This window comes from Eurypyga helias, unplaced genomic scaffold (assembly GCF_000690775.1).
Source record: "Eurypyga helias isolate BGI_N326 unplaced genomic scaffold, ASM69077v1 scaffold10072, whole genome shotgun sequence".
Taxonomy (NCBI): Eukaryota; Metazoa; Chordata; class Aves; order Eurypygiformes; family Eurypygidae; genus Eurypyga; species Eurypyga helias.
The window spans coordinates 9,109-21,569 of record NW_010234053.1 but is presented as its reverse complement, the minus strand read 5'-3'; the positions used below and the strand labels follow the sequence as shown (position 1 = coordinate 21,569).

Genomic DNA, 12,461 nt, shown 5'->3' with positions numbered 1-12,461 from the left:
TCTGTAGCTTCCTAAGGCATTCTGCTCACCATTCTGTGAGCAAGCCCCAACTCCGCTGTTGTGTAATCCAGAGACTTTAGTCTGCTTCTTTCCTTCCTTTCTTTACTCAAGATCCTACACTGCCATTTCACAATTACTGCATCCAAGGCTGCTGCTGGCCGTCGTATGCATGAGCAGCTCTTCCTTGCTGGTGAGCACCAGATCCTGTGCAACCCTTCCCCTAGCAGCCTGCTCAGAGCTAGCATCAAAAATTGCTCCGAGCTCACAAGGGAAATTGCCTGGATATTTCACACCCTGCTATGCTGCCCTTCTAGCAGATGTGTGATTTAAGTCCTCCATCAGAATAAGGAGCTCTGAATATTGGAAAACCAGCCTAGGATGATGATCCATTTATTGTGGTAACTGAAAACAAATTTTCCTTAACCAGTTGTCTTGAACCACAAGAAGCTGCTGCAAAGATGTACATATGATATTTTGATTTTATTGGAATGGAATTTATTTTAATGGAATACTATTCAGTTTGAATTGCTTCTCTAGTGCACTCACAAAAACTAATTCAACAGATATCTGCAGTGTTGCTGATGAGGTAAAATAACCTGGTTCTATATACTATGGATACTTTGGTATTCATAATATTTGTTCACACCAATGAATTTGCAAGTGATCTGAATGATTTTTTTTTTCTTTTCTAAGATTTCCAGTTTTTAATTACCCTGAGACCATTCATGTGCAACTACATGAAATATTGCTTCAGACTGCACTGTAGGGTTGTTGTACATCGAGGCCATGCAAATAACTCTTGCACATACCTGTGTGCCAGAAACAACTCCTCATCCTCTTTCTTTTTTCAGTGACTATTAAGAGAAGATCTTGTCCATTTGTTATTATTGTATTTTGTTTCTTAGTAACTTGTGACAGTGTGCTTCTTAATCTGTTTTAGCTGGAAGATGGGGAAGAAGAGCCGAGTAAAAACTCAGAAGTCAGGAACAGGAGCCACAGCGACAGTATCTCCAAAGGAAATGTTGAATCTAATTAGTGAGTTATTGCAAAGTAAGTTTTGGTTTTATGCTTCTCTGGGAAAAGGGTTGGTGTGCAGACCACTCAAAAATGTTCTCTTGTTGAAGCCAGTGAATTCTATTAATTTCCTTTAAGTGGCCAAGCTTGCTATTTCAGCCTGCTATGATTGTATAGTATGTGTCTCGTAGTATCTACTCTGTTAGTGTGTACCGTTATTGGCTGATTTAGATGTGTAGGTATTGGACAGACCATATTTCTGGCAGCTTTTGACTTTGTATCTCAACACACACATAAATACTGGGTGAGATTAGATTAAAAAAATACCTGGATAATTTGACATTGAAGGTTTGTCAAAAATATTTTTCTTGTAAACCTCAAGAATTGCACTGTTTTCTGTTTATCATTTGAACAGTACTTTGAACTGATACCAGGGTGGAGAAATTAACTGTGGAAAGCAGCAATGTACCTCAATTAACCACACTTGATATTTTTGTCGCTTACATAAAAAAAAAATTGTTGTTGCTGTTTGGAAACTTTTATAGTGCTTAGTTTTTTGCATGGACCAAAGGTTGTTTTACTTGTTGAGGGACTTGGAACTCATCCATTATTTCTGGTAAATATGAAAATTGGAGCGTAATTTCATATGATGATGCTAAAATACTGTTCGCTCTTTCTGCTGTCATTAGTAACTGCACTGAGCTATATTTCTTGTTGAAACACAAGTCCAAATTTTCATATCCTGGACACATCTGAATGTTGCCTTAGAAAAACAGGAATTTTTCTTTTGCATTGCACACAAAAGGGACAAGGAGCTGGCAGAGCAGCTTGATGCTTATGCTACAATTGTCCTCTGATTTGCTTTGAAAATTCTATCTACGTTTCATTTTTGCTAACAAAGATAAGTATCAGCTGTTCTTTTTGTCAAGCTTCCATATTTTATTCAACGCAAAGATTTTTCAAATCAGTTGAGCAAGGTAATCTTCAGCTGTCCACTTGGATTTATGCAGCTTAGATCAAGAAATCCACACACAGGCATTTAGAATATTGTCAGAGACACTGGATATAATCTAAAGCTAAAGCTTGGCTAAGTATTCCTTTGCTTGTCCTTCCAGTACACATGCATCTATGAAAAGAGTATTGACTAGGCAGGGCAAATATATGTACCAGCAAATTTCTCACTTACTTAGGGTAAGGTCCGTGCTCTTATCATCTGCTTTCATTACAGCAAGAATGATGGCAAGCAGGCTAATGTAAACAGACTATTTTGTTTGGGTTATTGAAAACAGACTTTTCAGTTTCTTATCTAAGAGACTATCTACTTAATGGTCTGTCTGTTTACGTTTTTTCTTCTTAGCTTTTTAAACATTTGATATTTCTTAAATCTGAAAGAATATTTTTAAATGAAATAATGTGAGGCAAGTTATACTGTGAAAATTTTAGAAGTATCTAGTAATTACATGTCAAAGAATGGGATATTTATATCAACGGAGATTATGGTGTATACCATGTAAACAGGTTTAAAGGACAAGTAGTACTAAGGTTCAGTTAAAGGTGATGTGAAACCATGACCTTTTCTCTGATGTTAAAATATAAATATATATATATACACACACTTTATTAAAGAAAACGTTTTTGTGTGGCATTTTTATTTCCAGAATGCAGCAGTCCTACCCCAGGTCCTGGCAAGGAATGGGAAGAATATGTACAGATTCGTTCACTTGTTGAGAAAATTCGCAAAAAGCAAAAAGGTAAATGTGAGACCTTGTAAGAAAAGGGTGCCTCAAAGTATTGATTTGCCCAAAGAATTGTCTGATGACAGCTAAAAGAAATATTTTTGTTGTTGTTATATAAATATTATGCAATCCTATTATTTTGGGATTAAAATCTTAAGTCTGTGACATGCAGTTGCTTTTCACACTTGCAAGTGTTTCTGAAATGTTCTGGTGGGCATGACTGCTGGCATTAAGCATTTTAATACTTTAATTCTGAGTGAATATCACAGATAGGTTATCCTGTGATAATGCTGTTTGATAACTAGGAAAAAGATCTTGAGATTGTGGTGAGATGACAATCTGAAGGACTAGAAGTAAAAATCCTTTGAGAATAATAGGCCTTTTTGATTCCTGATTACATAGTCTACCCCTCTGCCTCTATAAATCTGAATACTTTGAATTTAGTTTTATAACTATTTTATTTTAACCTGAACACTTTACTGGACATAGGATCAGTTTTAGCAGTTCAACATCATGACATTAAATTATGACAAAAATACATAAATACACAAAACCTCCCCCATCAGCTAAAAAAATCTATCTGCTATAAATCAAGCACATAATTAAAATAAAGAAATGCTTATAGTACCACAGTTAATATGGAATTTTATTGCAAATTTTCCTAAGTTTAAGGTTATCTTATTTTTCAGATTAGAACAGTATTCTTCTGGTATGTTCTGCAATTACTCACTGTTGTTGATACTTTATTTTCATATTAGCTTTGTTTTTATTTGGAGGTGAGCTCTAAAAAATGCTTTTCCTGTAATTTCAGTGAAATTAACATTTTTATGACTGTTGTCTTTTAAGAACAGAGAAATAACAATTCTTTATTCTCTGATACTTATATGGTGACAGCAAAAAAGCCAGACTGCATTTAAAATGGAGCTTCAGTGGTTCATCTAATTGCTTGAAAAAGTAGAGAAGACTCTACTTAGAGCCTTGAAATGTTCTTTTCATACCTCTTTTTAATAATTTTGACTAACATATGAGAATCTTACTTCATGAAAGGACTTAAATGTCTGAACATCAGTTATTGGCAGAGGGCATATGGAGGAATAAATGATGCTGTTTGAGTGACTGCATCCTGTAGCTCTATAGAGGTGAATTTGATTCACTGCTGTGTGACTTCTATAAATGTATGGTACATGTCCTGGTTTTTAGGATGTATTACATGTGTTACGGTAAAGCGTAATTCAGGTTATCAAGAACGGAGTTAGTGCTGGGGTTGGGCTGTTTGCTGTATCCTTATTCTGTGCCAGGAAGGTCAAAACATTCATGGGGAAAACAGCTGCTGGTAGAAGTGGTAGCATTACTATAACAGTATTATGTTAATAGAGAGAATTTTTTTCCTTGAAAGATGCAAAACCTACTAACCACAGCACTGTTGATGTACAAATGGCTTTTAATGTAACATGTTTACATACACAGTGAATATGAATAGTATGGTGCCTTTCAAAACTATCGCTTAATGGAACATAGTAACGTATACTACACAGTGCACTTGCTTAGTAAAAGCTTTAAACAATTAGCAAAGGAAGTAAAAATTGCTTTTAGGAGCTCTAAGATGTACAAATGAATATATATTGCCTAAAGTATCATACGTTATGCTTTTCTTGAATAGAACACTGGGTGAACTAAAACTATCTTGATTATAGAAAACTTTTAATTTGAAAATGGACTATTTTTATTTTCTAAAATTTTTCCTTGTTTGGTTTATTGGAAAAAATTTAAATAAAGCTATTTTTTCAGTGTAGGTTTTCATCAGTATAGCAATATTTTCTTCAGTATAGAATCAAATTGTTCCTCAGTAGCACTTGTAATTTAAAGGAGCTACTCTTCTCTTTAATGTGGAAAAAGTGTGGGAAGTATTGGACCACATCATACCTGAGGAACAGAGGCAGAGTTTCAGAGAAGCTTACAGAATGATTCCAAATACAAGCTGGATGTTAAAAGCTTCCAGTAGCCTTACACAGTAGTCAATGTTGGAAACCAAAAGAGCGGAGTCCTGGACAACATAAACACCTATCAAGTTCTGTAGAAGCTACGCATCTAGTCTTACGAGCTTTGTGAGGCCTTAGCTCTGAATATATTCCACAGAAAATAGCATACTGAAAGGGGTATAAAATAAAGGTGAAATGCCAGCTTTAAAAAAAAAAAAGCCCAAATAGTGTGTACCACATTCTTGTTGCATTAAAAAAAAAACCTTCATCAATATTGAGTTTCTATACTGCATCATCAAAGACTACAGTTTTAGATGACACTTTCACTTTTATGATAACTGCAGATTTGACTGGTTCTGGGGCTTGAAATGTGTGATTTGGGGGGAGAGGAATATTTCAAATACACTAGTTCTACTTTCTTAAAATCCTTTTAATTTGAAGATGTATTTACCAGCTGTGCTTTACCAAAATATATTTGGGTATAAGCAACTTGCTGATGACCTTTTTTGACTCATAAAATGTCCTGAGCGTTTCAGGGGCATTTGGACACTTTTAATGTGATCTGATACTAGAGTCTGGGTTGAAAAGAACACAGAGGCAGAGAGGTGTGAAAGGAGTTGGCTGAGTGTAGCTGGGAACTATAATGCATAGGTTCAAATCAGATGATGGTAAAGGGGAAAGCTAAGGAATTGCATGAGGCTTGTGATTTCCCCGGTGGACCACGTGGAGAAGGAAATTGTAAAAATTTGGATGAGCTCTGTGATGTCAGGTTGATCAGTCCTTAGTTTAGTAGATCCGTATGCTACACAAAAAAAAAGCTAACTGCCTTGTATGTAGGAGAAGGAGCATGAGATCGGCTTATAATTTCCTGTGCTGATTCAATGAAATTGCAGTTTGCCTCTCAAAATCCTCCTTGTGTCTGTGTTAACATGTTGTGCTGATTGCATTTATCATCAGTATAAAGCTGGGAAGTACTTTCACTCAGCTTATTCAAAAGGGAAAGGGGAAGGGATTCATATTTCATCACAGCCGAGTTTAGGCAGTTGTGTTTTTCAGGTAACTGGTAAGCCAGTTTGGCAGAACATTTAAGTTGATGAAAATTGGGTATGGCGTTTGTATACTACTGAGTAACACTTAATGAAGACTCGTTCTGACTCTGCTACTTCAAAGTAGAACTGCTGTGGGATAGCAGCTTTTTACATGTGCTTTTATATTGAACTTCTTTACCTTTCTAGATCCTCTTATTTCTGCATTTGTTTTTCAATAAATTGTGTCTATAGGCTTGTCTGTTGTCTTTGATGGAAAAAGAGATGACTATTTCCCTGAATTGATAAAGTGGGCAACTGAAAACGGAGCATCCACAGAGGGTTTTGAAATAGCTAACTTTGAAGAGGAGGGGTTTGGTTTGAAAGCAACAAGAGAGATAAAGGTGAGCATGTGAACATTTGACTCAGCTGAGAAAATAATGTTTGGAAGGTAGCTGCAGAGCTCTGAAACATTCACCACCTCCCTTTCCCCCTTTTGACTGCCTATGAAACTGCTGTTCTGAAATTCTTTCAACTTTGCGTCCTTGGGGAATAGAATTATGGATAAAATTGAGTGTTATTTTTTATGACATTTGGGATAGTACTGTGAATTTTTAATGTCTCTCTTTTTTTTTCTCTGTGTTGACTATACTGTTTACATAATCACCAGAATACCCCATTGATAATTCTTCCCTTCCACTTTTTTCTAACTACTTAGTCTCTTCTCTTCTTTCATGTCCCTTCTTTTAAATCTCTGGTCTTTTTGCCTCAGAAAGAGGTATTTGCAGTACTTAATTTTCGGGGGGGCGGGGGTGGGATGGGAGGGTAGGAGAACAAACAAGCCAACCCTAAATTACCTGATAATTGTAAAGAATATCTGTTATGGTAGCATATAGTTACTAAGGCTAGAGCTACTGTTTGATAAAAGTCCTGAACAGTTCTAAAGTAAGAATAAGCAATGTGGAAAAAACTTCTACTGAGAGAAAATATTAAAAGCAATATAATGGATCTGGTAGCTCTGAGGTGGTGTGGACAATCTCCATGTTTGCAGTTCCAAATTGAAGCACTTTGTTTTGTGATCTGTCTTTGGTTTAAGCTTTTTATAATGCAGATTGGAACATTTGGCTACCATTTGCAGTGAAAGAGAAGGAAGAATTTTGATTTTCAAAAACAACATGAAAACCGCCTGTAATTTAAAGACGATGTATATTTGAGACACTTGTCATATCTCAGGTGCTAACTGACCCTCTATGCATTTCTTCATTGTAGGCTGAAGAGTTGTTTCTGTGGGTTCCTAGAAAACTGTTGATGACGGTTGAGTCCGCTAAAAATTCAGTATTGGGTAAGACCTTAAGGAAGTTCTTAAGCAAGAAGTTGATATGTATGGGATCATTCACTAGGGGGCTTTTCTTCTTTAGCTGATCTCCTTTAATACAGGACATGCTTAGCGTGCTGCCCATCAGGTTTGGAATACCTAGCAGTTTGAATTGCCAGTGGAAATAATTTAACTTTCCTCTGTTTCTGGCTGAGTGCACTAGGTATCTTCCAGAAGTGTGTATGTTATTTTTGAACAGACATCACGTAGCTTGTGTAGCACTTGGAGAGAAAATGGTTTAAGGTACTGAGAGTATTGTTCCGTCTTCTGTCTTGCAATTGTACATGAGGTGTTTACTCTGTCACATAACTTACAGCATAGTACAATGTGGGCAGCTAAATATTTAAATATATTTCTATTATAAATGGAAACCTGAAAAGCTTTTTTTTAATCTTGAAAGTTCTTACATATTCTTTCATCATGTTCATTTAAGTAAATCTAGGATGATGTTTTCCGTGGACAATTAATTTAGTGCCTCACCTTTCTGGTTTAATTCAGGATCCCTGTATTCTCAAGATCGAATTCTTCAAGCCATGGGCAATATAACATTGGCATTCCATCTTCTTTGTGAGCGAGCCAACCCCAACTCCTTCTGGCTGCCCTACATCCAGACTCTCCCCAGTGAATATGACACTCCTCTCTATTTTGAAGAAGATGAAGTGCAGTATCTTCAATCAACTCAGGCCATACATGATGTTTTCAGCCAATATAAAAATACGGCTCGGCAGTATGCCTACTTCTACAAAGTTATTCAGGTAAGCATCTTAAAGGTAGTATATAGTATATGTTGTTCTCATGATGATTGAGGAAGGTGTGAAAACAGTGATGCTAAATAATGGTGTATTGCTCTTAAAGGTTTGAATCATTAAAGCAATTTTCTATTGTTTTTTTGGACTGCTGTTTAAAATTTTACAGTTCAGTAGGCTTATGAATATATAAGAATGTATTCAGTTGGGCTAGAGGAGTGATTACTGCCATTTGTTTGGCATTGAGTGAGGTTTCATCTGGAATACTGTACAGTTCTGGCCCCACCAGTGCAAGAGAGATGTTTACGAACTGGAATGAGATCAGAGGAGAGCTATTAAGATGTCATTTGCTTCGTCCCTTTATCCATACAAGGGAAGACTGAGGGAGTTGGATTTGTTTATTCTGGGGAAAACGAGACAAGGGATGATCCAATTATTGTTTTCAACTTGCTACTGGTAGCCAGACTCCAGAAATTTGCCTGTGGGAAGCTGGGCTAGATGACCTGCAGAGTTCTACAACCTGTGCCTCTCTGACTTTTTGAAAAATGTATAGTTTGCTGTAAACAAAGTAAAAATATAATTGTTAATTGACTTAGACTAAAACCATTGCATATGTTGTATTTCCAATGACTGTGGATTAACTGTTGTTTTCTGTGCTATTTAACATAACTATTTTGTTTGCTTTCAAATACAGAGAGAAACCCACGTGGTAATGATTTGAGTATGGGGAGGCTTGAAATAGGTGTCTCATGAGTTCACAAGATGGGTGTCTCATCTTGTTCCAAAGTAATGATTTAAATTGAGTTTCTAAGATAGAAACCCACTGATGTCTGGACATCACTGATGTTGTATGTGAATGGTGCTGTGTTGTTGTCGAGGTAGTGCTCTGTCCAAACATCCAAAACTTTGTGGCACAATCTGTGTAAAAAGCATATGACTCTATGTACTGAATTGGCGATCTAGAGACTTTTTTTGCTACAGGAGAGATCAGAAGACATAAAGCAATTCTATGCTTTTCCAAAGCTTTTCTATTAACTGTTTTAAGTCAACAAAAGTTAAATTACTTTGCTTATTTGTTTAGTGTTTGAAGACCTTGGTATGTTTCAAACACAATGTCAATTTACCGAGTATAAGGAACAGAGGGATAAATTTTGACAATGAAAGTCATTGTAAATACTGGGTGAAAAGCAAGTAAGATGCACTTCATTCTGAGGCAAGGAGTAAGGTAGGAATAATGGTTTTAATGTCAGGAAGGAATAAAATTCTTCCTTCCAGGTGTCACAATTGAGGAAATGGTAGTTTAGCCAACTCTCTGCTTGCCCTGTGCTATTCTAGGCTGCCAGTCCGCACACAACCTTCCAGCTTTTAACTTTTTTCTCAAAATACACAGCCTGAGCAAACAGAACTCCTAAATTTTATTTCTCTTGAATGTATTTTTACCCCTAAATGGTCTACTGTTTTTAGAGAGTTATTAGCAGAATATAGTTTAATGGTTGGCTTGATGATCTTAAAGGTCTTTTCCAACTTAAAATTTCTGTTACTCTATATAATGTAATATTATCCAATTCTTCCAATTGCTATTCATGCTTTTGCAGTACCTATAAAGTTAGATCAGGTAGGAATAATTTGTTTTATTTACTTGTTCTTTGAAGAATGAGTGGTAACAAATATCAGGTGAATTTTAGGGGTGTTCTGGTTGTTTGGTGCCATGCTTCAGCATTGCCACGTAACCACAGTTTCAGCTGAATGTTTCTTTGGTATTCAGTAAATGTCACATTACAAAGATACAATTTCATCTGGCTCCAGGAGTGCCAAGTGAATGTACTAGGTACCTATTATTCATGATTTTAATGAAAACTCATGGAAAAGTTTGAAAAATTTTTGATTCCTGTTTCTGCTGTCAGAAATAAGAGTTTGTAATTTATGAAATGGTAGAGAAAAAGAAGTTCATTAAAAAAAAAAAACCAAACCAATAAAAAAAACCCCTCTTCCCTAAAACAAAGCACCATTTTTCATTATTTCGAAAAGCTGAAATGAATTTTAGTATCATCCTGCATTTACTCATATCATTCTATGAACAAAGTTGACTTATAAAATGCTAGCACTAAGGGTAATGTTTTGGAAATTCATGAGCATATGGAAAAGGAAAGAGAGGTGGGGAGAGAAAAATTCATCATATAAATGAAAAAAGCAAAGCAAACCCACTTTCCAAGGAAAGGCGATGTACTCTGCAAGCCTTATGAAAGTGAAAGTTAGATTTTTGTATACCATCATTTCATTCAGTACTACTACTGCTTTAGCTAAGCATTTTAATGAAAGCTGGCCTATGTGACCAGGATTTTGATACTGCTTCACGTGCACAGACTGACTTTTTTTAATTTACAAATACATTTTCTGTAATATAAATCTTAGAACTGTATTTATTTTCTTGATAGCTGTTCTACTGCAGAAACTAATAAGTAGCATCTTAAAATAAAAGATGTTTCATTGGGATTTAAAGACACTGAAAAAGGGAATGTTTTGTGCAGGCAAAATATTTTAATTACTTTCCAGCATTTTTAGACTGCAAAATGTTTCTAATGGCTGGGGAAATAAAAGGGTTAACAAATAATTTATTCAAATGCTTCATTTTCTTTCCAAATGGGATTGCTGGACTGTTATTAAAATAATTTGGCTTCTGATAGGTGTGCAATTTTAAACAGTTTGACAAGTGCTGGTCTGTTTTATTTCCCTAGCTTCTCCATAAGGGTGGCTTTCTCAGAATGCTGCAGTTCTCTTTCTCCAAGTGCTTAGTCTGGATACACATGAAGAATGGGCAGATTTATGCATTTCACAGCTGTTGCAAGCTAAACTGTAGTCTGGTTTGATAAGCAGAAACAGGTGGGATGTTGAACAGACAAAAATAAACCCTTGAGCGTGTCAGCCAGGCTCTATAAACCACACTGACACCTTTCTAAACATATGTAAATTGATCACTAAAAAATAGTTAAAGTTCTTACAGATGTACTTTAAAGGTGTATTTGGACTCCGCATTGCTATCAAAATGCAGCAAATGGTCAAAAAAAGTACTTTCATTGCAGCAGACTTGTAGTTTGCAAGATGTTTTTGTAAAGGGCTTTTTTGTAGCTTTCTTTTTTGGTAGCTCCAAAGAGAAGTTTTGTGAACTGCTGGATTTTCTTTTCCCCTGGAAGGTATGCGTGTGACTTCCATTAACATTTATGGGCATTGCATGCCTACTGAGGGGTGAACAGAGCCCAGATATTTATGGCTTAATGTTACTTTTTTTTTTGTACACTGAAATGTGGTATAATAAGCACAAGAGGGAGCCATATAGTTTACAGACATTCACAGTGAGACTATATTCCTAGAGAAAATACAACCAAGTTTGAACCTTTTTTACAAGAATATGCAGTGATCTTCATGTTTCAATTTCAGTTGCACCTGGGTGCCTGTTTGTAGTCTACTACAAAGGAGTTTTTGAAACTCAAAAGCAGACATCAAGACAAGGAATGCCCTAGAGAAGGGCCCCAGCTCTTTACATTTTGCATGCATTGGGTCTGAAGCAGTGTTGTATCTCTTCCTCAGTTATAGCAAAGGCTGTTATTAGCTGCCTTACTAAAAGACATGTTTATGATAATTGTAGTGAACTTAAAATATCTTAAGTGGTAGCTCTGAAAGTAGCAGAGCCCATCAGGTAGCCGTAGCTTTTCCATGGTAGCCAGCTGTATGCATTCAGTGGCACTCTGGGGCTAAGTAGTATCTGTGTGTAGCTGCCTCTCATGCACTGGAAAGGGGATCAGTTTTGTGGGACTGTCCAGGATGGCGATTTAGGCAGTGCTTTTAGCCTGTAGTCTCTGGACCACTGTGGGAATGCAGATTTTTCTGAAGGGCACCAGCAAACTATGTGTATGTAAAAAAAAAAAAAAAAAACCAAAAACAAAACCTACCGGTGACATTGTAGGGGGCATCTGCTATAGACCGCCTGATCAGAAGGAAGGAAGGAGAGGATGAGGCCTTCTACAGGCAGCTAGAAATAGCCTCACGTTTGCAGGCCCTGGTTCTCATGGAGGACCTCGACTGGCCCAGTATCTCTTAAAGGGACAACATTGCAGGGCACAAGCACTCCAGGAGGTGTGTGGAGAGCGTTGGTGACAACTTCCACACCCAAGGAATAGAGGCACCAGCAAACTATGTGTATGTAAAAAAAAAAAACAAAAACAAAAACAAACAAAAAAAAAACAACAACACAAAAACAAAACCTACCGGTGACATTGTAGGGGGCATCTGCTATAGACCGCCTGATCAGAAGGAAGGAAGGAGAGGATGAGGCCTTCTACAGGCAGCTAGAAATAGCCTCACGTTTGCAGGCCCTGGTTCTCATGGAGGACCTCGACTGGCCCAGTATCTCTTAAAGGGACAACATTGCAGGGCACAAGCACTCCAGGAGGTGTGTGGAGAGCGTGGGTATCAACTCCCACACCCAAGGAATAGAGGAGCCAATGAGGAGAGGTGCCACTCACATTCACGGACCTCATACTTACAAACAAGGAAAGGGTTTGTTGGGGATGTGAAGGCCAAAGACAGCC

At 36.9% G+C, this 12,461-nt stretch overlaps 1 protein-coding gene across 1 annotated transcript; it reads left to right on the top strand.

Annotated features, from left to right (window-relative positions):
* Positions 1-944: 944 nt before the first annotated feature.
* On the top strand, positions 945-11,354 carry LOC104517309 (histone-lysine N-methyltransferase setd3-like). Its single transcript, XM_010161917.1, has 6 exons — positions 945-1,050; positions 2,673-2,765; positions 6,010-6,158; positions 7,024-7,096; positions 7,628-7,884; positions 11,311-11,354. Exons 1-6 carry the CDS (start codon positions 948-950, stop codon positions 11,332-11,334), a joined length of 699 nt encoding a protein of 232 aa, XP_010160219.1. The 5' UTR covers positions 945-947; the 3' UTR covers positions 11,335-11,354.
* The last annotated feature ends 1,107 nt before the right edge of the window (positions 11,355-12,461 follow it).